General features: G+C 41.0%; 1 protein-coding gene across 5 annotated transcripts in view; it reads right to left on the reverse strand.

The window, feature by feature from the left end:
- The window catches only part of LOC125466883 (cell adhesion molecule 1), a 376965-nt gene extending 353772 nt beyond the window's left edge, over window positions 1-23193 (reverse strand). For 3 of the 5 annotated variants that reach the window (XM_048562003.2, XM_048562002.2, XM_048562000.2), the window contains exon 1: window positions 22873-23190. In XM_048562003.2, coding sequence (XP_048417960.1) covers window positions 22873-23029 — 157 coding nt within the window. In that variant the 5' untranslated portion in view covers window positions 23030-23190. Of the gene's footprint in view, window positions 1-22872 lie in introns of all 5 variants that reach the window. The other 2 variants (XM_048562001.2, XM_048562004.2) reach the window with 2 other exon arrangements.
- Between the last annotated feature and the right edge of the window lie 3359 nt (window positions 23194-26552).

Raw genomic sequence — 26552 nt, forward strand, 5'->3', positions numbered from 1 at the left:
TCTTTTTCCTGTTAATCACAAACTAACTCTTTGGATCATAGGCTGCAAAATCGTAAAGAAGCAAGTTCCCGTCTTCATTTATTCTTTTCATTTACATCAGATCAACGAACACAAGTTTTAAATCTTTAAACAGCAGGAGAGAGCTATTGATTTTACTCTACAACTTAGAAACTCTTGCACAAGATTAGTATCCTAGGAAGAGGTATTATTTCTGAACAGACATTTCCCTCTTTAAAATGTCATTGTGGATAACGGATAATCCTGACATTTTTAGAAACGCAATCTGACTTGCTGTTGACAACAAAAGGATAACTACAACTGCCACTGAGAACAAAATTAGAGAAGTGACTCAACTTCTCATGGGACAAGCTTTTGAACCACTAGTGAGAAAAAAAACTTACAAAATTGCATGGTGGCTAATCAGTGCAGCTCAAGGGAACACAAACTTCATGCACGTCAGCCACAGTCCCCTTAGGAACAAGAGTCTTGATAATGCTACTGGTTATATTGGTCTGAGCTGCTTCCATGGATTGGCTTAATACCATCATGGCCGTAAACCTATAGGGTGGGCTCCATATGCCTTTTGCCTATGGTAACATATGGGCAGTTAGGGTCTGACTTGCAGCATAGAGGATGTTCTCTTGGTCTCGAGACTGCCCTCTCTTCAGAAGTTGCTGCACCTATCACTGGCTTCTGCGCCCGCCCCCCAACCCTCCTTTATTCATTTGAGAGAGGAGGGCATCACGGACCAGGTAGCATTTATTGCCTATCCCTAATTGCCCAGAGGGCAGTTAAGAGTCAACCACGTTGCTGTCAGTCTGGAGGCACATGGAAGCCAGACCAGGTAAGAGTTAGTTTGTAATAAACAGGGAAAAGATGATTGTGCTACGTTTTAGGGAAAGCTACACTTTGAATGTCCCTTTTACCTTAAGTAATTTGTCTTAAGTTTCTAGTTTTGTGCAAATTCACATGGTCTAATCTGCTTCTGAGTCAAAAATGAATTTTGATGTTAACTCCTTCAAACCTATGGCAAAAAACTTTGTCTGTTTGACCTCTGCTCTTGTTTATATATGCCCTTTAGGGAAAGAAACTGCCATTTGCATGAGCTGTTGGGTTTGGTAACACTAGCTGTGTTGCTGGAGTAAGGATGGCAGTTTCCTTCCCCTAAAGGGGATTAGTGAACCAGATGGGCTCCCCTCCCCCACCCCCGCCACGAAAACAATCAATGGATTCCTAGTCATAGATTCTTAATTCCAGATATTTATGGAATTCAAATGCCACAAGCTTCCACGGCAGGATTTGAACCCAGGTCCTCAGAAGATTATCCGAGTCTCTGGGTTAACAGTCCAGTGATAATCCCACTAGGCCATCACCTCCCCAAGACATGGGCAAACAGAACTTACGATTAAGTTACAACATTAAAGCAACCCATTCAGTTCAATGAAACATCCAAAGAAAAGTACACTGAACCATACAAGGCAGGGCAGCAAGGATGCCCAGAAGCTGGGTAAAGTGATATCTTTAAAAGAGAAAATGTCTTAAAACAGTGCAGTGTCATACGCAGTCAGGTGAAGAGCTGGATTAGGCCAAGATATTTGAAGGCACATTTACCCAAGGGGAGGCATGAGAAAAATGAGGAGGGAATGATGAAAAGGCCAGAACTTGTGGAACATAGAATTCCCAGGGGGTGCTCAGGCTCATGGAGGGGAAATTTCATGCTGAACCCAAAAAAAGTAAAAATTCGAAATCTGACACCTCTCTAGACTGGGAAACCATTCTGGGACAGGGAGCACATGACAGCAAAGTGATGAGAGTAGAGGACTTAGCCTCAGATGAGCATGTTTATAATGGGGTGGAAGTCTGGCATGGAGAACAAAACAAACAAATCACATTTGATAAGATAATAAACATGGATGAAGTTTCAGCAGTTAAGGGGTCATGCCAGAAGCAGCAGCTGGTGTGACATTGCTTCATTCTGACCCCAGTAGTCTTGGGAAGATACGGCACAAGAAGCTCAAGGTCAAGGTCAAATGAAGTATCATGGTTGCAGCCAGTTTGGTTCTGTCTCAAACAATTAGTGGCCAGAGAGTGAAATTAACTTGGGAAATGCAGGCTGTAATGAGGAGCAAGGAAAATAGCTTTGACTTGTCTAAATACTAAATCGGAGGATATTTCTGCTTGTGCAGTACTTGATATTTGACAGAGAGAAAACTCAAAGGCAGTGACATGGTCAAGAAAGCAGTTGGTGACATAACCAGGAGGTAACTTTGATAAGATGGCAAATAAAGGAAGTAATTTCTTTCGGTAATGATTTCATTGACATGGATCTTTATAGAGTTACTGAAATTCAAAAATGGAGTCGGCATCATCCTATATTTAAAAAAAAAACAAGTTAGAGGCTTGAACTCGTTAGCCTTGAGAATTTCAACAGCTGATCCAATGTTATCAATAATATCACCTTTGAGAAATTAAGCCTGCTTTATTGTACTTAAAGCTTGCAGAGGATCTCATGTGTCAGTTACTTCCCAGACTAATTGTATTCCTTTTATACCCTCAAAACTGCACAACAACATCAGGACCATTATCAAAAAAATTTGACTACTAGCATATGCTAACAGCATTACACGAGTTGATAACCCAAACTGAAACAGTTAGAAAATGTAACTTTCTCCTCCGGACTCAAAATCCTTCCATCTTCTGAACAGCTATTAAACTAAGAAGTACCAAATGCCCTCTTTGGTGGGCCAAAAAAAAAGCACTATTTGATTAAGAGTTAGTGTGGACTGCTGATGCTGGAGAATCTGAGATAACAAGGTGTAGAGCTGGATGAACACAGCAGGCCAAGCAGCAGAGGCGCTGGAAAGCTGATGTTTCGGGCCTAGACCCTTCTTCAGAAATACTTGAGGAAGGATCTTGGCCCAAAACGTCAGGCTTCCTGCTCGGCCTGCTGTGTTCATCCAGCTCTACACCTTGTTATATCACTATTTGAATAAGGGTTGTTTTACTAGGTATTCTACTCAATATTTATCCCTTAACCAGCATGACTAAAAACTTAGATTATTGGATACTGGCACTTTGCTGTTTGTGGGACTTAGCTGCTTGCAAAATTACTAACACCTCCTAGATTACTTCAAAACACTTCAATAATGGTGAAGCACTTTGAGAAGTTTGAAGGTTGTGGAAGACGCTATACACGCAAATTGATCCTCAAACAAAATGGCAATAAACAAGACTGGCAGAGAACTTCCAGTATTTTTAACCAGAAAAGTTTATGGCTATGTCTGAATGTGAGAGATGGATAAGATGCTTTGAAAGGACCAGAAATCCTCTAAGCATTAAATTCCTTCCTTTCTGAAGTTCACCAGAACACTTGCCAAAAAGTTTAGAAATAAATATTGATTTTGCTGGACTAGGGATTAAACTTAAAGAGCACTTTTGAAACCACACACTTACATATTTCTAAGTCTGCATCTAGAAAACATTTTTTGAAGTAATTTTTAAACCTCACGCCTTTCCCCTTTGATTAAAATATAGGGATCAGTAAAATATGAAGAAAGTTCAGTGAAGTGTAAACAACAACTTCAAGATTTAGAATACAAAAAAAAATTTAATTCTACAGAAAAAAAAAGGTGTTTGGCAACATTTTAAGCAGTGGCCAAGGTCACTATATTACCAACTATTTAAACGTACAAAAATAGTCTGTCCCAAAAGATTCTCCCACCATGCATCAGTTTTATCAAAACATCAGAGACAGGATTGAAAGCAGGAGTGTTTTAAGAAGGTTTGAGTTGAAGAACCTATGAAAACATCTCAACAGCAGCTCATACAAACAGGCTTGGACAGACTTAAAACTGACCTCTTTCTCAAAACTCTTGGCCATTAGTCCTGACGTTTCAGCAGGAAGCTATGTAACCCCGTGAGCCAGCTCTACCATTCTTTAAAATCATGACTGATCTGTGACCTAACTCCATATGCCTTTGTCCTCACACTTTTGCAAACCATATAGTATCAAAAGGTTATCAATAAATCAGAATTACAATTAAACTGTTTCCACACAAGTTACCATTGCTCAAGGGCATTCCAACACTTTCTAACCATTGTGTAATGTCAATCCCCATGTACTCCAGCCCTCTACATACAAAGGCCAGTATTCCACTAGTCTCAGATACAGAAACTTGATAAACTCAGGGGAGGTCTGGCAGCATCTGTGGTGACAGAGAGCAGCTTTTTTTTTAAAAAAAAACAGTAATGAGTGTTCAAAGCCCCATTTTCAGAACTTGCCAGATTTGCTCCAGTTTGCCTGCATTTTGTTTCAAATCTTCAGCATTCACAGTTCTTCATTTCATTTTATTTCATTAGTCTAGATTCTTTTCTGTAGCTGTTCTTGACAACAGTGAATAATGCAATGGGACAGCCTCAGTGTTGCACCTTCTGATGTTTCCAGCTATTTACAATTGAGAGACAGTACCTTGTTCCAGCCACTGAGGCTGCGTACCACACCTTTTGTCCATGTGCTTAATCTATTAAGACTACTTCAGCTTTAATTTGTTACAGCATCCTAGGCAACACCTGGGAAAGCTGTATTGAAAATGGTACTATATAAATGCAAATTGTTCTGTCATTACATTGAAAATATGTCAGCTTTGCTGCCAGAACCCAAAGACATCTCATTAGCTTGTTTTCTAGCACAGTAACCAGCTTCTTGTTGCTTTATTCAAAAATAGCTCTTTATAGAGTAGACAAAATGTAGATGACTCATCAACGGTTGACATTGTGCTCAGTAAAGCACCAAGCCCAATACATCACATTCAGCAGTCAGATACACTCAGCAGTGGGACAACATGTTACTGTCTGCCCTTGGAGAATGAAACATTAGTTTGAAACTAGGTTGATGATTTGATTTTGTCACCAATGTCTTCACCCAGAACACAAGAACGTATTTTCAAGATTCACTGCAATACGCTCAAAAAAAAAAATCAGATCAAGGGCATTTGCAGCCCAAGGTGCACTTTTCCTGCCACTAACCTTCAGAGAGGAGTAACTCTCATGCTGTTCTTTACAGCCTACTATCACACTGGTGTCAGCCTCCCACTGTACTGTACCACAAAGTTCCCTCAGCATGGCACAGTCTACCTGCGTGCTCAACACCCACACCTCCGAGACTTAAGTCCCACATCAGCACAAGGTTAACTGGAGCTCTGCGACGGGTTTGAAATGAGAACCCAGCATTTGTGATTAACCAGCATCACCCATTCCCCAATGCTCAATGAACATTCCAGGAGATTTTCTATCCTCCGCTTCAACTCCCGGATCTTATAATTGTGCAAAATACCCAGGGGAAAAAAAGAACAAACATTACAGGTTTGGGTAAAATAACCCATATTTGCAGAGTTTTTTTTAAGGAAAGGATTGCTCCAGGATTTGCAAATCATATCTTTTTGTAAACACTGAGCGCGAGTAGAAATACAGAACCTGTCAGAGGGTGGTGAGTGAGTTCAGGTGCCCTGCCTTAGGAATGGGAAAAATGATATTCCAAGACACAGTCACTTGACTATCATTGCTAGCTCCTGGAAAGGCCCAACACTCAGCTTTTTGGAGATAATAAAATGTGAGGCTGGATGAACACAGCAGGCCAAGCAGCATCTCAGGAGCACAAAAGCTGACGTTTCGGGCCTAGACCCTTCAGAGAGGAGGTTAGGTTTGACTGTGGTCACAGTGGGTTTAAGAGGATGGATAAACCATTCCCATGATTGGGCTGTTTATACCAGGCTACTGTGGTACCAGCAACTGACAGTCCCCAGAGAACCACAGGGGTGTTCCCTCACCAGAGAGGGAGACAACTGGTCACAGGTTAACCTCAGGGTCATCACACAACAGGCAAAGGGTGGTGAGAAGATAGGATCTTCATGGTAACCTCAGCCAATGCAGGAATGGAACTTAGACAGTTCGTGTCACTTTGCAACATAAGCCAGTCCCCCAGCCAATTGAACAAACCAACTACCAGTAGCTGATAAGTAATTAAATTCAATAAAGCCAAAGATGGTATTTCCACCATGCATAGGAGAGATTAACATTGTAGGAGTTGGGAAAAGTTAATTTAATCGAACAGAATGGTCAGGGTTAAAGAAGTGATCTGGAATTCAGAAGCGAATACTGGCCAAGTGGCCATTCGCTCTCAACAGCTTGGAATCAGGATCACAATCTACTCTTCATCTCCTAAATGTAACAGTTCCTTTCCATTGGAATGGCTGCTGAGTGAACTGAATCATCACCGGCTTAAAAATAAAGAACAGGTATTAAGAAGTAAAGCACAGGTCAAGGGAACAATTTGGGAACTTTGCCCTTTTTAAAATAAAAACAAAAAGTGATTTGTGTCTCTTCATGGTTTACTTCTGAAGAATGAGAAATTAAAAGAAAAAAGATCTTTATGCCACACCACACTTCATATTCTCAAATACCTCAGTAAACCCAAGCCCTTCTGAGCACTTAGTTAATCCACACAAAATTTATATTTGCTGAAAAACATGTTCACTAATTGAGGTTATCTAGTTTAGACCAAAAGAGATTTGGTGAGTTAAAAATTTATTAACTGGAGAGAAAAGTTTAGCAGATAATAAACAAAGCCTGAGAAATTATTAGAATTCTTCACTTTATTAACTAGCTGATCAGTATATTGGAGCCTGACAGAGTGGAACAGATATCAGGGACCTAGAGCAGTGTAAGTGTGCGAAAGTTTTCCATCGAGTCATACTAACTGGGAAGACTATAGGACATCCTTCTTTCAAAAAAAAAACTTCACGGGATAATAGCATCGCTAGCTCTGCCAGCATTTACTGACTATCCAAGAGGGCTGTTTAAGAGTCAACTGCACTGCTGAGAGTCTGGAGTCATCTGTCAGCCAGATCAGGGAAGGAAATTCATCCTTGCCTAAAAAGGACAATCAGTGATCAGTGAAGCAGATGGATTTTTCCCTGACAGTCAATAATGGATTTATGGTTATCATAAAAAAACTAGAATTTAGTCTAAACTGATATCAAATTCTGCCATCTGTTGTGGCAGGATTTGAACCCAGGTCCCCACAATATTTCCTGGGTCTCTGGATTAATGGTCCAGTGATAATACCAATAGGCCAGTGCCTTCCCCCAAAATCTGCCACCAATTTGATGCTCCTGTAACTGTCAAGATGCCAGTGTCAGAAACAAAGCAGGAAATGCTGCTTCTGATATTTGGGCAGCTTTGTACTCCTAGCCAGTGTTCAGTGTTCAGTCTCTTTTAGAAGGCTGTCATTTTCTGCTGCCCCTTCCAAACTTTGTAGTAGTAGAGCTTGGGCAAGGGGGCTCCACCTGACGTTGCACACATTTAGACAGTAATATGAAAACACTATTGGTAAAAAGCACCATTCAAGTGGAGGCATTAATCAGCTGTACCGTGGGTTAAGCTTGTGTGCACCGACATGGTTCCATCGCACCGTACAAAACCCGTGAAGCAGTTCTGGTATCTAGCCAACATTTCCTCCTCAAAAATCAATGGCAACAGAAACTCACCACTTATTTCATGGCTAGTAATAGCATCTTGTAGCCAGGATAGCTGCTGTATTTGGCACGACTGCAGCTACAAATTGGGTGCAAATATACTGCAAGAGTAACTGGAGAAAAATGTGTCAACATACAGGCTTCAAACAGTAGTTTAATTTTCGTTCAACATCTGAACAATTTACCTTCATTTGCAAACAGACCTTCTCTCAACCATTAGGAGCAGCAGGATAGAATGAACATTAAAGCAAGAAAAAAAATTTAAAATCAAGTTTGTCACAGAGTAAATGCAGATATTATTGTACTTCATTCAAGATTGTGGCAAGGAATCACAGACAGCGAAAAAGATTCTGTAGTAGCAAATTGGCAAACACTGAGTACATGAGAACCAAAAGCTTGCCATTAAAACAAACATTTCTGATATAAACTTCCATTTGGAATAAACAAATCCTTAAACTGCTGACATTTCCAAAGTGGTCATTGACACATATTTAAATCAAAACTTCAGAGAGAAGACATTAAAGCTGTGTTTATTATTCACCCGAGAAAATAAGCTGTTTTATTTACAGTTTTGAACTTCCAGAGGACAGTGACCACAAAACACTCATGTTTACTGTAACATGATTCATACAGATGAGAATCAAAGGACATTTCAGTGGAAGACAAATCTTTTATTAAGAGAATCTCACAACCCTCCATTTAGCTAGTGACTTTCGATAGTTCAACCAACACTCTTATCTAGGGTCACTGTGTCACTATAGCATCAGTTCTAGGCGATGTAGTTGTCAATTCACTGCCTGGTATTTTCCCCTTTTAATTATTTTGACAGTAAAGTTTTTAAATAGGGAGAGGTGGATCTATTTAAAGGGAAGATAGAGCACAGCTGTGTCATTACTAAGGAGGTATAATTAAAAACAAAATTAGACAGACAGTCTTCACTTTAAAGTGAAGAGGCTCTGCTTCATAACCTTCACTAAAAGAAAGAATCAAAGTCATTGAAGATATCCTTACAAAGATGTAGCTGTCAGCAAAGGACAGAAATGTGGCTCTCACTCCAAAACAGTGATGTTTTCAATCCATCAGAAAGTATTCATAAGCTAAAATCATATTTTAAAAAGGTGCCAATTCTTCTCAGGGATGCTTGAAAGTCATTTTGAGCTGTTGTTTGGAAACAGGTGAAATTCTTCTTTCGCTACAGATTGCAAAAAAAAGTCACTGAATAAACTGAAGCTTAGTTTATTCAAAAAGTTTCCTATCAATAGTGGTAACATGTTGAACAGTGACACTGCTGGTCAGTCATGGAACTGAAAAAATATCCAGAGCATTTTGAGATTTGACCAGTGGTGTCACTCTTGGGCAGATTTAGCACAAGAAAATTCCAGCCGGCTGCTGAAATAATCCCTCGCTCTGCTAAATACCCTTTGAAGGGAACAGAATTGTAGCCACTTGTCATAAGCAAAGTTACTGACGGGGTTATTTTTCAGAACTTCACTGAATTCTTCTGAAACACTTTTTTGCACTCTCTAATCATCCATATAAAGTACGCATGCACCCCACCCCACCCGTTCCTCTAGAAAATTAGCCAGGGGCAGCTCGGCTGATTGGAATTATCTTTTTAAAAAGAACCAGGGTACTGGATTCCAGAAATCTGGTCAAATTAACGCTGATACTCAGTCTTTAAACATTCATCCAGAAAAATCATACCAAACAGCACAAGTAAGAGACTAGGAAAAAGAGTGAGGGGATGGGCGGAGTGGTAGGCAGAAGGGGAGACAGAGATAGATTGTCAGAAGACGGGGTGCAGGGAATAAAAAACAAAAAGGCCAGTGGAGGAAGGGAATATCTGAACCCCTGATTTGTTCTTTCTTTTTACTTTAGATCACCAATCCCCAACTTTTACAGTGGGTGTGCAATGCAGTGTTGTTGGGGGGGGGGGGGGAAATAATGTACATTCTATAACCACAGAATGCTGGGAGAAACTCAGTAGGCCTGGCAGCATCTGTGAAGACAGAAACAGTTAATCTGGTATGATTTAGAAACATGAGTCATTCTGGATTCAATATTCACACTTTCTCTCTTGCTCTCTCCCCACAGATGCTGCGAAATCCGGGTTTCTACAGCACTCGGTGGCTGTTTCAGAATTCCAGCATCTGCTTATTCCTTATACCCAAATGCAGACTTCTTCAAGAACCATGCTTTCTTTCGCTCCCCATAAACCAAAGACTGGGAATTCCCTCCCTGCAGTGGGGGAGTCAATAGTTTAAACCAGACACCAAAGCACCAAATCCTTCAACACTATACTGGTCATCATTTCATTAAACTTACAGCATTCATCTCATCTCAAAATTTAATGCTGGCCTAAGAAAACAAACTTGGGGTCAATTTTTTTGGCCGCATCTTTTCATCAGACATGCCATTAATTGAAAATCCCAGCAGCTGTCAAATATGGTCCCACTTTAATCATCTCTACAATATTACTACAAAACCCCATTACATTGCCACTTGTTTGCAAAATCAAATACATTTGCAAAATTCAACAAAATGCAAGCTCAGTCCAGATACCCCAAAATTTTTCAGATTATGTTAAATACCATTAAAATAAAAAGTTTTTGCAACAGCATCTAAATCCATAGAACCAACCAGCTACAGAATAATCTTTAAGAATCAACAAGTAACTCATTATAAATAAAGCCACCCAGCAGAAGTAGCATTTAAAACTTTGGCAATTTAGGGTCAGTTGGCTGATTTAGCCTGTGATGGATTAAGAATAATTGAGGAAACATTGCCTCAATGTGCTCAGTGAGTCTATGCCTGTCAGCATAGCACATTGCAACCAGGAAGATCAGATTAGTTTCATTGTCTGAATTCAGAGAAGCCTAAACAAAATCAATATGTTCGGAGATGTTATAACATCTAGACAAGGTGGGACTTTATCCTGTGTCTCCTGGCCCAGAGGGAGGGTCACTATCACTGCACTACAACAGCCCCAAGGGCTCACACTGTTGGATGATTTGCTCCAGGACTGGATGGCCAAGCAGCACGCATTCATAATGTGGCAAAAACAGGGTGACTGTCAGCTTGCAAATCCTTTCAGATATCTACATGAATGGCAGATCGCAATGGAGGAGACCAGCCACATGCTACCAAGGGAAGTTGGAGCTTCCACCACCAGTCTCCATAGCTCCAGAATATAGTATTAATAAACAGTTGCTGCAACTCTTGGCTCAGAATGAGAACGTACCACTGGCACCACAAATCAAGGTGCAAGCAAATATTCCAAATTTTCTATTATAAAACAGTTTAGGCAATTCTCCTCCTTTTCTTTCACATCACATGCAGCAGTTCTCATTTCATTCAAGGAAAACCAGCTCTCTCTCCTGAGGCTAGATCAATGCAAGACAGATTGCTTCATGTCAGAATCTGAGGGCAGAAAGGAAAACAGCACAGCTCTTTTTGCATAGTTGAAACACAGGTTTTAAAGCTGTATCTTATGGCATACTGAACTGGCCAAGGCCATTTTCATCAACTGCCTCCCCATATTCTGTAACGCCTGGAGTCAGATCAAGGAGCAAAACTAAAAAAATCCTTCAAAATTATATAATATGCACAAACAGAATCATTCCATAGGTCATGGGTATCACTTTGCCGAAACTCGGAACAGATTTTCCTGCACTCATTGGAATGCAGCAGGAATGAAACAGGCTGGGTCGAAGTTATAAACATTGCTTTAAAGCACAGGTCTGACACTTTGTGCTCTTTGTTACATTTCACTTAAATACTAGGTTTGTTCTGATAGCTGCTTTTATCTTTATTAACAGGTTTATTTTTGATAAGGAAAATGGCTAACTCATGACAAATTTTCATTTCACACTTTGAATTTCAAAATGTCTAAAAAAGGACGGCTACTTTGAAATCAAGGTATCTATAAAGCATGAGATAACAAGGTGTAGAACTGGATGAACACAGCAGGCCAAGCAGCAGAGGAGAAGGAAGGGTGACATTTCAGGCCTAGACCCTTCTTCACATGCTATAAAGCATCTCTCACTTTATGGAAAATACCACTGAGTCACAATGTTTAGTGTCTATTGTCCAACTGATAGTTAACTTCTAATGGCACCAAGCCCTTGAATTCTAGTCAGTTAGTGAATCTCCATTCACAGCACTAATTTTCACATTTAAATGTCTCCATGCCTGTTATATGCAGTTCCATAGGTGTCAACATCCCTCTGATAACATACGCAAGTGACAAATACTTAAATCAGAAACCAGGGTGTTATTCAACCATAGGGTGGGATCATAGTTTATTTCCTGCCCGAACAAAATCACTCAGGGTACTGATCCAGAAAAATTAACACTAGACTACGTAAGGTGTAAACAGTCAGTGCCACATTTAGCCTGGAGGAGAATATGAAAAGATTTATGCAAATGAACCTTTAATTTATGCAAAGCTATATTAAACAGAATTAGAATTTCAGGTTAACAATGCATCTGAGTTACACTGAATAAATAAAACTGGTTCTCGCTGCTCACTTGCATTTTATTTTGAATAAAATTTGAAATAACTTTTAACTGAGAGAATTGTAACAATTTTCTATTCACTTACAGCAAGGATTTGTACAACAAAGTGAAGACATGTCCATGGCTACAATTTAATTTGCTTTAATTGAGATAGAGTAGCAATTAATTTTCTACAGCGATTCACAGAAAAGTATTTAATTGATTGCTTTGACAGCTTATATGAAGAAGCAGATCATCGAATCCACACAAGTAAATAAAGCAAAGGTAGAATGAAGACTCCAGAGCATGCAAAATTCCAGGAAGACACTCCACGTGCTGTCATCTGGGGGGTGCTGCATTGTCAGAAGTATCATTCTTAGGTGAGTTATTAAAGAAACGTCTGGTAGAGAGGAGAGCTACACTGAAGGACAGGTGCCCAGGCCAATATTTATTCCACAAAATCACAAAAATAAGCATATCTGGTCATTGATAACAAGGTGTAGAACTGGATGAACACAGCAGGCCAGGCAGAAGAGCAGGAAAGCTGAGGTTTTGGGTCTGGACCCTTCTTCAGAGGAAAAAAAAAATCTGGTCATGACTTTGTGCGCGCAATTTGGCTGTTAGATTCCCAAAACTGCTGCAGCAACAGCGAAAGCCACTATCTAAAAGTTGCAGGTCTGTCACTTATTTTAGTACAAAAGGGAGCCAACAAAAAACAAAAGGCAGTTGAACATCAGGAGATCCTTCTGAAGGCAATCCGAAGATGAGGAGGGGTCTCAATAGGGTGGATGTGAAAGGGTGTACGGAGTTGACGTATCAGGAATGAAGGAATCATCTATTTAAGACAGAGAGCAGCATTTTTTGTTCTGAGGGTTATGAATGTTTGGAATTCTCAAAAATGTGGTTGAAGCAGAGTGCTTGAATATTTTTATAATTAGAGGTAAAAAGATTTTGATCAAACAAGGAAGCCACATTCAAAGCTGGAACATGGAGCTATCACAGAATCCCTACAATGTAGGAGCAGGCCATTTGGCCCATCTAGCCCAAACCAACCCTCTGAAGAGTGTACCACCCAGACCCACCCCATCCACGTAACGCTGTACCTCTCATGGGTAAATCCACCTAACCTATATGCCCAGGAAATTTCACGGGTACGTAACCTGCACATCCTTGGGAGGTACCCAGAGCATCTGGTGGAGACCCACGCGAACATAAACTCCACAAAGACAGTCGCCTGAGAGTGGAATCAAATCTCGGCCCCTGGCACTGAGAGGCAGCAGTGCTAAATGCTAAGCCACACAGTGTTCCCCTAATCAGATCAGCTATTGGTCCTGTTGATTTGACAGAACAAATTTGAGGGGCTGAGCAGTCATATCTAGCTCCTAATTCACGTGTATGTTCAAGCACACTTGGGACAAGAAAGTCAGGCTGTGTGGAACATTCAAACACTGAACATTTCTTTATAAAGGAACAGGAAGCAGTTGGAGCACTTGAGCATGCTAGATATTTAGGGGGCCCAGCTGAACTGTCAGAAACTATAATTACGTAACTGAAAAGAATAATTTTGAAAAATATTGGAAAAAAAAATGTTTCAGGCACCTGCGTCTAGTTTACGCAGAATTGTAGAGAGGATTCTCTGCCTGGAAATTTAAGGCATTTGACATTTCTATACAAAACAATGCTTTTAAAAGCGTCAGCAACACAAAGTGGCAGCTGAGGAATACTCTTGACCCTCTGCTGTATTTCATACGTGGAATTCATCACACAAAGTGCATGAAGATACATAGTATTTAATGACCTACAACTCAACATTCTCCTTGTCCATCTTCTAGCCGACATACACAGCTTTGCTAAGATTAATTGTAACACATGTATCAATCTCAACCAGTTTAAAATCCAGACCCATTGCACGAGGATGGGGATCTAAAATGGGAAGAATCATACATCTGGCACAGTTTCAGCGGCAGCAACTGGATATTTTTCAATACCTACCACCACTGCAGTGACATTTCAGCAATTAACATCTCCTGGCTGCAGTCTGAGCAACAATGCTTCAAAACTCTGCTCCTGCCTGACTCAGCCTGACCTTTGATCATTGACACCACGCAACCCTCTCCCCAACCCCGACACACTGAATTAGCCCATCATTCAATACACTACATGTCACAGATGTGCCATTTTTGTGTTACGCTGACATTAAATGCACACAGACACCATTTAGGATAAATAAACCAATTACTGGCTGCAACATCTCAGTGTGCATCACATACAAACTTTGGATGAAAAGTTGTTAAAAAAACACACATTCAGGCTGTTATAATACTATTCATATTCCTAAGCTGTACAGGAATGAGACATCTATTCAAAATGCCAATAGTTAAAAAGACTGAAGCTAAATAGGCATTGAACCAAGTAAAACATGAAGAGGAAAAGAAAACAAGAATTTCTGCTCCCACGTAAAGACATTTGACATCTGTATAAGCAGAGAACTGTAGAAGTTAACAGTAGCAAGAATGCATTGTGTTCACAGATTTCCCACCCAGTGACACATGCACATAGGTCCAACAGCTGCTGCGCCACATGCTAGCACTACAACTGGCATGCCAGTTTTATGACTGTAAGCTTTTTCTACAAAACTGCAAATGCCTAACGGACTGCAGTACTAAATCAGACTCAAGCTTCTATTAATGGATGAATCATAAATGAAGAATCAAAGCTAAATTGTCACCTCTAAAACCAAGAGGATAAGGAACTTCAGGGCATACATTAGGCAGCTAGTTGAATAAACCAAGGGAAAATTGCTAAAACCGTTAATTCCCTCTCCGAAGGGAGTCCCACACTTAGGACTTCATCACTGCTGGAAACAGAATTTTGATTGAACCACTTGTGTTAATGGAATATGTCTGAACACACACACACCATATTAGACACGTCCCCCAAAAAAAGTCCCCTCTCTGCCTTTAGGATATCATGAGCAAGTAGCCATGCTAAGCATATTTAAATGCCACCAAAAAACAGACCACATACAAGCAAGAAGAATGAATCTGTCTGAAAGTCAGGGATGGGAAGTCCAAATTTTGTGTGACTGGTCATTTCCTGCCACTTTTAATACACAGCTAGCTCACTCAGACAAGAATGCCAACACATTTGTCTCTCAAAAGCATCACTATACAATCAAAAATGAATTGCAAGGCTTATAAAATAGGCATGTTTGCTCACCAACATTTGCACTGAATGTAGTCTCATTATATTAAAGGGTGTATGTGCCCTGGCAGGTGTGATGAGCTAATGAATAGATACACACACACACACACACACACACAGTGCTGAGCAAATTCCTCAGTCTAAAACGTCCAAGGAAGAGTTAAGCTAGCTACTTTCACCCAGAATGGGAGTGGAATGGCTGCAGTTGACATCGACATCATTATGCTAAAGGGAAAGAGGAAGTAAGTGTTGATTGTGCCCTCTTCTGATTCGGCCTCCTGATAGTTTCAGCCAGGGAGTTTGTCTCATGGAGAAAAGTCAGGCTCGGGTAGGCAAGGGCTTGCAGGCTCCCTATTGTTGAATAACCTTCCAAAGCTTAGTAGCTTTCACGTGAACCAGTAAACACCGTGGAAGAGATCAGAGTACCCAATGCCCACCTGTATTATAACCTGCTAAATGAAGGTAGATCACAAGATGGGAAGAGGGGAATTATTCGCGAGAGAACAAACCTTCACATTAATTCCCTAAGAAGTTAATCAAGTGTTCCATGATAATGAGTTTATGCAAATTAAACACTGAATCTTGAATATAGCATGCAGTTACGTTTTCCAAAAAGCATATAAGTGAAAATGGCAAGTAATAACCCACTTCATATCCAATGTTATCATGTACTAAAAATCAACAAACAATCCACACCTGTTTTCTTTAACAACCGAAGAATGGGTTGCAACATTTCCAAATTTGAATCAAACAAAACGTTCTAACTCTTATCTTACAGCTCAATTTGACATTTCATGTTGGCATATTCCCCAAAATACTGAATGTTTTTCATTCTAAGTTAAAATAATTCATCCAAAACACTAACACAATCACAGGTTATCACTTTAAAAACAGTAAGTACTCAGTACTGTACAATGTTTTGAAAAAAGTTATTTTTAATAGAGGCAGACTTAAGCTGTCAAAAACCTCCCCTGCTCCAATCGTTCCAGTCTCTGGTATTACTATGCTTACCATGCCTGTAATTGAAAGTGAGAGACAAAACATTTGATGACCTGGTCAGATCATCATGTATGTGTGAATTTACACATTAGTGAGCTGATCTGGGGAGGAGGGGGGCAGGAGGAAGAACATCCAGATTTGCAACTCAATGAGAATTAGCCAACAGCTGAACAGAATCAGTCTCAGCTTTAAGACATACATAGCTGCAGTTTAAAAAAAAATTGTATGATCCCATGGTAAGCAGCAGAGATGAATCAATGATTAAATCTGATTTTTTAGGTGGTGCTGGTTGAGAGTTGAATTTAGTCAACATGCTTCCGGACCCAAAACATCAGCATTCCCATTTGGCCTGCAGTGTTCATCCAGCTCTATGCCTTGTAATCTCAAGAAACGAAGTCAGCTTTGACTAGTGCTATAAACATTGTAGGTTACAACACACCTCCAGAGCAGGAGAGGCGTGAACCCAGACCTTATGGCTGAGAGGTATTGTCAACACCGCTGTTCCTGGAGGCGGCTATTAGGGCCTTGGTTTAATATGATATGAAAGAGCTTTGTGGTGGAATGGTTATGTCCTCATCTATGGTGTGAAGGTCTGAAATCAAGCATCACCTAGTTTAGGAGATGTCCAAGTCTCCGCAGCTTAATTTAAAATATCTGTTTGGAAGGCTGAAAACGATTGTGAAATGTTAACTACGTCCCTGTGCTGGAAACTGAGTGGGTGTGTTTGGTGTGGGGTGGGGAGGGGTGTAACCCTTGCCTGAAGAGAACAAGGAGATGGCACTTATGTATGAATGCTGGTAGCAATTCTGCATCACAGTCTGGATTAAATAGTTGGTCAGGTATGACCTATTCTTTAAATAAAAGCTACTACAGCACTTTAAAAATTAACAAAAAACATTTCAATTGATGTTGAATGTCTGCATAACTGAGCCAATCTACCCTAAAGTCATTCTGGTCACTTATCTGAAACAACTCAATTTTGATTCAAATAGCAGGGCAAGATCTGTTTATCCCTACTAAGGTAGTTGGGTAATGGAGAGCACTGCAAGTTCAGCAAAGTCTGAAAGGTGACATTATTAGTGTGATGTACAACCCTTTACAAAATGCAACATGAACAGATACATTGAACAATACACAGAACTGAAGGCAATCACAAATTGTGGAATATTAGTTTTAATTTTCCTTACTTTTTAAAAGGGAGAAAGACCACAAGACTATTGAAGCAGACCAAAACAGCTAACATGGATAAGGAATTCTCACTGGACAAAATCTTAGAGAAACTCCAGGATTGAGAGTGACTGTCATTCTCTTTAGATTACAGTCCATTTCTTCTGCAAGATTCATGATATAATATTAGTGAGCATGATTTGAACTGACAGGGATTAATAGCTGAGTCTGCCCAGCCAATGACAAAAAATCCCTTTGGCCATATGAGCCATAACATTGTCTGGAATGGGATTCTCATGATGCCTGATGCAACATTAGGTAGGGATATGCTCTGTCGACTGATGTCCACCCTGGCAGTGGCAGTGAAAATAAGCAGGTATTAAAATCCTGGTCTCAACACAAGCAGCTATGGCACAAATAACATGTTTTAAATGATTTTAACATTTTCTGATATGAGTTTTTCTATGTTATAGATATTGCAAATACAACCGTCTCTCCTTGGGTTTTATACAAGATTGAAAAAACTAAAACAATACTGAGTAAGCAACAGGCTACAGTCCATGATTGATTGCAGAAAAGAATGAATAACATTGCTCTGCTGGTGAGAATGCAGAGTGTTGTTACAAGCTAGTTTTGTTTCCAATGCAGCAATGTTTCATTCAGAACACTGGAAAGATTTCCTGAACTGTGAATCATTAGAGTTGGCAAAGTCTCACTCACTAGAAATACATCATACCAACAAACTTTAAAAACAGATACTAGTTTCTCCTTCCACCACTTCCAATGGGATGCAATAGTTGTTGCCAGCAAGCAGTAACAGTCTGGACAGTAAGCTCAGTTTCAATGATGCCTCATAAGAAGAGCAACTGCTAGTTCTAGTTCACTAACAAGATTGCCAGACTAAAAAAGAACGATTAAAAAAAATTGTCATGCTATGGGTCAGGATGCTAACCATTAGACAATAAAAACACAAAACTGACTACTTCTACATTAGAAAGTGCTCAGTATTGGCTCCTGATCAACATACCATAGGATTACATTTTCTCCTGTTTGCTCATGTCCTTCCTCAGCTGGGTCGGTTCCAGCAATTCTTGGCTAAGCCACTAGAAGGAATATTGTGCGCAAGTTAAGAGCTCTGGTTGGATAACCCACTTAATGATTACAACTCAATCAATACTGCACTGGGATATACAGACTGCAGTCCATGGATCATAAGCAGCTCCCATGACACCCACCCCCTTTTGGAGTTGGATTTCTTACACATTGCCCGAACATTGGAAATGTTTGCAAATACAGAAAGGGCTGTTCTCAGCAGTAGTAGGTCATAGGAGAATAAAGGGTAAATCTGAAACTGGATACTGTGTCACTTTGAAATTAATCAGGATTCTGCTTGAACATTGAAGCCTTGAGGCTTCAACACCCTCACTTAAAACAGGCCAGAAAGAAAAAAAAACAATCATCTTGGAGACATTTCTGACTTACAGGGAGAATGGAGACTACCTCACTCCAAGACATACAAGGATGAACTCGGCAAACAGCAGTTGAAACATCACAGGGAAGGAAAAAAAATTAAAAAGTAAGCTGTGTTAACATTATCATGGAAATTTGTCAATTCCAATCTGCTCTATGCAGTAAAGTGCCTGTAAATGGCTCTTGTAGCATCAGTGAATACTAGTCAGTGCCTCCAACTAATAGAGTATACAATTCTCATTTATCACTTTTTCAATTCCTGTCTGAAAAGGATTAATTATGCATCTACAGCATAAATAAGCTGGTGGATGGGTTTATAAACATTTTGATAGGTTTAGTATTACAACATGTAAGACAGCGTCAGAATTTAGAAGCTACCGAAACGTTTTGGATTCCTTCAACTACTTCAGCTATCTACATTAAATCCACATGTATTACTTGAATAAACACTGATAACACGAGCATTATAGCATCTCACTAGCTGTCAGAGTACCATCACCTGGACCAAACTAAATCAATACTGTATGCACCACTTAAAAAGTAAAATATTTCAAAGCAAAGCTACGTGGCCTTTATCTCTGACCCGTAGATCAAAGAAAAAAAAAGACATCTTTATGAGTGATTGAGGTTTTCAAGCATTAACTGACTAAGTTACAGCGAGTCTTTCCCTCCTATTAAATTACTATCTTCCAAATTTCATTAACCAAGAGTCTCGCAGTAATTTCAAGTCAGTTTATTTGCAAATAGAATAAAATGCAAAATGCCTTTCAAGTTTAAAAGAGAAAGATTACACAATTTCAATAATTGATTTCTAGACAGTGTAGTCAGCTATATGGTGTCAAAGGGGCTGTAGGAAGCACACGCAAAATAAAAAGCCCAACATTAAACTGGCTGAAGAGACATTTAATCAACTTCAGTGACAAGGTCTTAGATTCCTTTTTCTTCTTCTGCAGCCAAGACTCTTTCACACTGAAATCTCTCCCAATACAAGTCATCCAGAGTAAGATTCCCAAATGAACTGAAAAGCACAATAAAAATGCTGCCAGACTTTGATATGGGAAGATGAAAGGACGTCAATGCCAGCACATCTGAAGGAGGGTTCCTAGGTAACAAATTTGCTGCATGTCTTAGATCTACATCTCGTAGTTATGGTACCATTAGTTACAACGAGAACATCTCAGGAGCACAAAAAGCAAGTCGGAGCCAGACAGTTCTGTTTTTAAATACATATATAGATAAGAGCACAGTAGAAAAATCTGCATTTCCCTTTCTGTAAGGGCTACAAAATAAAATTCCAATTCAATGCAATGATTTCAACTTGAACGACATATCCCCCAAAACACTACAGCACTCAAATGGTCTTCCTTATTAGACGGGAAGAAGTTTGCCACATCTGAGGTGGGACACTGACATCAATAATCTGAGGCACTGTGTCCCCTCCTTTCCACTCGCAACCACTCACAAAACACACAAACAAAAGGATTGAACTGCCTTTCAAAATGAAACATGCGGTAGCATGCTGGAATCAATGATTTCTCTTAAATGCTCCAGGAGAAACAGGTTTTGGACATTTAAGTGGCTTTGAATTTCTTTAGCGATCCATGCACGCACCGGGAAAATAAAAGCCATTGTATTAAAATGCATCTCCCAGGAAATGTGAACGGCATCGGGGTCTCTTAAGGGGAAAAAAAAACTATTCAAGGGAGTACAGTGATCCTGTGTTTTGCACTGATCACGAACAGCGTTCATTGTGCTGCAGGAAATCATCTACAAAACGCATATGAATACGGTCTTTTGTTCACGGGCACTAGCTGCTGTTTCGGGTGTTCTGATTTGTTAAATCCAGAAAGGTCAATCAATGGCGCTCTTGTTTGTGACAATCGACGGTGCAAAGAAATGTTTGCTCTCCCCCGTAAGTGAAAAGGTCGCAGCCAATGTCCCCAGCCGCAGAGCCACTAGCCCGGGGTTGCTCGAACAAGCGGGCACGGAGGCGGCACCCAGGGTAATGTTATAACTGGTGATACGGCTGCCTTCCTTCGCACTTACAGCCCAGTACAACTTTGGCAAAGAAAACCGACTGAACTACGGGCTACACACAGAAACGGCAGTTTCCGGGATTATTACAGAGTTTAAACTACTGCACAAGTAGCAAGAGCTCTGATTAATTAACATTAAATACCAACTGGCCAGAATTCTCAAGCGGCTCCAAGTACTTTTCTTTAAAAATTAAAGCACATGAACCTCGATGCATAAAGGGAATTCCTTAAAACCGAGTGTAAGTGCTGATGTTAACGCTGGGAGGGCAATGGCTCCCGGTGCATGAAAGAGGATCTGTAATTTGAGACGACATTTCCTCACTTTCTTAAAAAAAACACCATCCAGGAATTAATTCAACCTTATCGCTTCCGTCGAGGGGTGCGTTATTACCCTATTGGAAATAACTACAGGAAAAGGAGCGCTCCTTCACGAACTCCCAACACAGTTATACAAAAACACAACCTTGCTGCAGGTTTCAAAGATTTAAAAAATGGGAAAATGATTGATCAGTCCGAATCAAGATTGTGAAGAACGGGCAAGAGAAAAAAGTCACAAAGCCCTTCTGTGCGGTTTAATGCCGATTCAATCGTGTCAACCCGAGTTGCGTGTCTGCAGTTATTAATTTTAACTGTAACGCGGGGATTGGGAACGCAGGGGTCTGTCCCAGGCGCAGACACCGTGTGGGGCTACATAGCCACTGATAGGGTACGGGTTGTAGAGACAGAACCGGTGGGAGTTTACAGAAGGGTTTAAAAAAAGAGGGAAGTGGCTGAGTAATGGCCAGCAAACAAAAGGTAAGAGGAAGGGGAGGGAGAGGGACGAAAAAGGCGGGCTGTTCGTGTCTTTTTACAGCCCCCGACAGAGAGAAAAAAATCAGAACATTTGGAAAGGAGGGAGGTTTCACATCGTTTAATAAAAGAGACAGCGTCATATATGTCTCTCCACTTGTGTCTTCGGGGGTGGGTATTGGGGAGAGGGAGAGGAGTAGTCCAGAAATTGACATCTAGTCATTACAACAGCTTGTCAGGTTGGATTTCACATCAGTTTCAATCGCAAATCAGTTACAATGTAAACCAAACCGTGACTTCGCGAGTGAACACATTCCCTTCAGAAACCGCAGTTCGCTTGTTTTCTTTTGAAAAAAAAGCGTATATGAGAAAAAGCATACTTTGAGAGCCATCGCCCTTCTTTCTCCAGCTGAACTTTCTCCCCCCCCCCGCCAACCCCAGGCTCAAATATACCCTAGAAATCATTTTAATTTCGCAAAAACTCAAACGCGCGCTGATTGAGTGAGGAAATGATACAAACACGAAAACAAGTTTTTTTTAAACAAAGAGAAAAAGACAAACAATAATCATCTCTTCCCAACTTTTCACAGTTCCGCGGGTTTTCTTTAGCGGCCAGTCCCCCATGCGAACATGTTACGGGCAAGACTAGACAACACTGGCACCGCCTGATGACAAAAACCAAGCGGCTCCGCACAATCCGCCAGGCTCGCAAGTTGGTTTCTCGGAAATAAAACTCCCATTCTTCGGAGCGAGTTGCTGAGATTTCTACCGCCATACGCCACCCCCACCCCCCAGACGCAATGTTTGCTTTAAAAAAAGTTACACGTTCAACACAACACGTATGTAGCAAATCCCTACACCCCACCAACCCACCAAAAAAAATAACAGCTTTTGGTGGGGGGGTTGCAATCAAATCGGAGAGGGGGGGTAAGTAGGGTGTGCAGGAAAAGAACTTTGAGGATCTAACTGTAACCAACCGGGTTCTTCCTCCCCACAATCTTCCTGTCTCTCCCCAGCAGATGCTGACTCCACTGCCTTGAAACAAGCGAGGAGTCTTGCTGCTTCTATCTTGTTTGTTTGCTTGTTTTTATTCCTCCCCCCCCCTTCCCCAGTTGTGTGTGTCCAAGCCCTTTGCCTTGCTCGCCTCCCTGCCCTCTCTCCCACAGAGCCCCGCTTACCTTTCCCGATGAGAAGTGCCCATACAGCGAGGGTGAGGAGATGGTGAGTAGTAAAAGCAGCAGCAGCGCTGGGCATTGCAAACGCCATGTTGAACATACACCTGCTTGTGTGCAGAGCCGAGCCGAGCGGATTGGAGGCGCTGCCCCACCTCCTCATGCTAATCACCGCCTAATCAGATGATAATCAGATGCTAATGAGATGCTAATTGCACGGACTGGAACGGAACAGAATGGAAATCGATCTCGGAATATGCAGCACTAAGGAGAGGGTTTCATGGGGAGAGGAAGAAAAACAGTCAAATAACTCTCCTCTCTTGCTTTGCTAACTATCCCCTCTCTCAGGTTTTCTGTTGATTCTCCTCCCCCTTTCCTGCACAGCTCTTGTCTTGCCTCTACGTTCGAGCTTTACCATCTTAGCTGTTTTATTTTTGGCAATGCCCCGCTCTATGTTACCCGGGAGGACCATCACTCTCAATCGCAATCCCCCCCCCCCCGCCTCCGAGGTTACGGAACCGCTTCACAGCACGGGAGTGGGGATTGTTAGTGGTCAATTTTGTGTTGGATCATATTTTGGGAATCATGAATGTTGCTTTTCCTTCTCATCAGTCAGACAGTTCCTCAGGGTGCGTGAGCAAAGCGAGCCCAAGGGTTGAATTTGCAGCCCGAATGTAATTCACAGTGGCAGTGTTGAGGTGAACAGCCTGAGGAAGTTGTGTGGGTTTTTGGGAGGGGTGAAGGCAGTGCAAAATTGATCAACAATGGCTCTGCACTATCTTCTACCAGAACGTTGGACATTGAGTAGACCCTAAAAGGTAGACCACCATAGTCTTACCAGACTAATAGGGCTGTTCTCTCATGAACTGAAGACGATTGGTGATAGTTTAACATGAGAGGCAACAAAGGTTAGGGGAGATACAGAGATGGAGAGTCCTTCATAGTAACTATCACTAGTGTAAGAATTGAACCCCTGTTGTTGACATCACTCTGGATTGCAAAACAGCTGTTGATCTGGCTGAGCTAAGGCAACACCCCCACCAGAGGGGATGCGCTCTCCAGTGTAAACAGCTGATCAGCCTGCACTTCCAGTTGGCTTGAGTTTCCTCCAACAAAGTACAAGAGTGTAGCTGGTTATCTCTTAAACTCATATGTATTGTTCATGCAGATGAAGAGGAGGGACCACTCCAAAAAGAACTGGGTAAATTCCCCAACATCCAGCCAGTGTTGGGTCTTTTGTACACGCTAGAATCTACAAGGCAGCATTAATCATCAGACACCTCCACACTGTGTAGGCCATCCAACAATGTCAACACAGGTGTGAAACTACCACAACACACATTCGCAGCTTTACCAACTGCACTCTATACCAGAAAACCTTGTCAGAAAACAACACCAGCTGCACATCTTCCACTAGCATAAGCTCCTGGCCATCATATAGACAGACAATCTCAACAGTGAGGCACTGGTGCAGAGGACAAGTCCTTGTGGCAGAGAGATGAAAGATGCTGGCAGGCCACACATGTCATCTGCCAGATGTACGTCACATCAGATTGGCTACAGGTAGAAGATGATGGGATCAGTCAACGAGGACCTGGCTAAGTACAATTAGGGGGATCTTCAAGAACAAAGCGTTACATGGGAGATTCTGATGGACTTGGGCTTGTGGTGAAGTCTTGCTGCTCATTGTCCTACAAGATCAACAAATCTAAGCAGGTAAGATCTAAAAACTGAAGATCTAATCATTATTACCTTGTGCTTTTTCAGAAGTGTGCAGTGCCTAAACTGGATCCCATTATGACAGTGAATTCTTCTCCTGCAGGTAGCATTCTTGATTAGCCAAGGGTCACCGAACCACAGATAATGCTGTGAGTTTGCTGTAAGGCAGGGTGACGGGATAAGCCCATATCTGTTCAACCAGAACAAAGTATGAATCCAATACTGTTACTGTTATTCTGAACCACCTTCCAGCCTTCCAGCTGACTAAGTTAACTGCCCCAATCCCACCCAGCCAATAATGTCTACACTTCAGGAACACTTCTTCGGTTGCAAAGCACTTGCCATGTCCTGAAGTCATAAAGGTGCTTTATAAATGCAAATTTTTCTTTATTTAAAATTAGGATAACTGTTCAGACAAATGAGAATTTCTGAAATCAGAGTTTAATTCTGAGCTGCTGGGGAAGGCTAGAATCAGAAATGTCATAACAATGGTGATTTAGTTTTGTTTGCTGGACCACCAATCATCCTTATATTTAAGGATTCACCAAGATACAGTCAATACATTCTTAACACAGAGTCCACACTCTCTCCATGTAAGGATGTAACCCACTTACCTAGGTTCAGAGAATTAAATGAGTGAATTAGCCCTGAACAACATCCCAATTCAGAGCATGGCAATCTGCTTCTATCACTTGTCTAGGGATAAGCATCCTACTGCTCCAGGCATTGGCATACAGGATTAACTGAAGCTGAATTGGAGAAGTACCACTTTGAGGTGGTAGATATACCATCCAGGTTTCTATTGTAAGTGAGAGTGGCTGATTAATCATTAACACTACCCTGGAGTGCTATAGACCGAGTACATATGGATCAACTAACAGATTATAAGCTTGCTATATCACATCTGCATCAACTATAGTGTGCCAAGAGAGGATCGATGCTTTCAAATCCATAAACTTGCTGGAACTGATTTTTTTGCCTCCAGGTCTTCAAACACCTTGGCAGGTGTGGGAAAACTATAACTAGGAAGGTAACTTTAGCTTAACACCTACCCACTCCCAGCAGGACTTTGTGACCAGATTGACTGCCAGAAGTTAATAGGCAGTTGCAACAAAGCATAGCTCTTTCCATTGTAACCAGTAAACTAGTGTAACAAGTATCTGTTTCCATTTCATTCGGTGAGAATGAAGGAATGAAATGTATCCATTTTGCAGACAAACAGACAGAATAATTCGGCATGAAATTGGAAGTAAAATGACAATTGTTGCAAATTCTTAATTTAAAAAAATAGCTACAATTAAAATTTGCCTGATATTAGAGATTATTTTCTGCACCATTTTCAATCCTCCACATAATGCACTAGATAAGTAAAGGTGAAGACACCATAGTCCTGCCAGACCATAAAGCTGCTCTCCCATTGCAGAGAGAAAACTGGATGTGGTTTAACCTGAGGATTGCCATTCCTCAGGTATCAGGAGGGTTTGAGAGGGAGAGTCATTCATGGTAATGTCAGCTGGAATGTGAATTGAACTCATACCATTGGTATTACCCATCAAGCAACAGAGCTAACTGAGTCCGTATCATGCAAGAGATCCCAATGGAAAATTCAGTGGGAAGTATATGGGTGAGGATGGGAAGGTTAATCTGTTCTTGCATGTTTTCTGACAAGTGAACATGATCATAGAGCAAGAAAACTGCAGCGCATCCAAAAAAAGGAGTGTAACTCACATTAACGTCAATGAAAAAAAACCATGCTAACATTTGAATTAACTCATTGGACACTAAGCCACCAGATCAATGGGCTGAGCTGAAAGATTCTCAATTCATTTTCTACTAAGAATTTCCTAGAGCATAAAGCTGTTCCAAATCGACCCGCAAACTACCAATCCTTTGGAGACAGTTGATGTGGAAAATAGAAAATTGTCCCACCAATCTAATTGGCACTATTTTTCTCAGATGATTGTTGA

The sequence above is a fragment of the Stegostoma tigrinum genome, chromosome 32 (assembly GCF_030684315.1).
Source record: "Stegostoma tigrinum isolate sSteTig4 chromosome 32, sSteTig4.hap1, whole genome shotgun sequence".
Taxonomy (NCBI): Eukaryota; Metazoa; Chordata; class Chondrichthyes; order Orectolobiformes; family Stegostomatidae; genus Stegostoma; species Stegostoma tigrinum.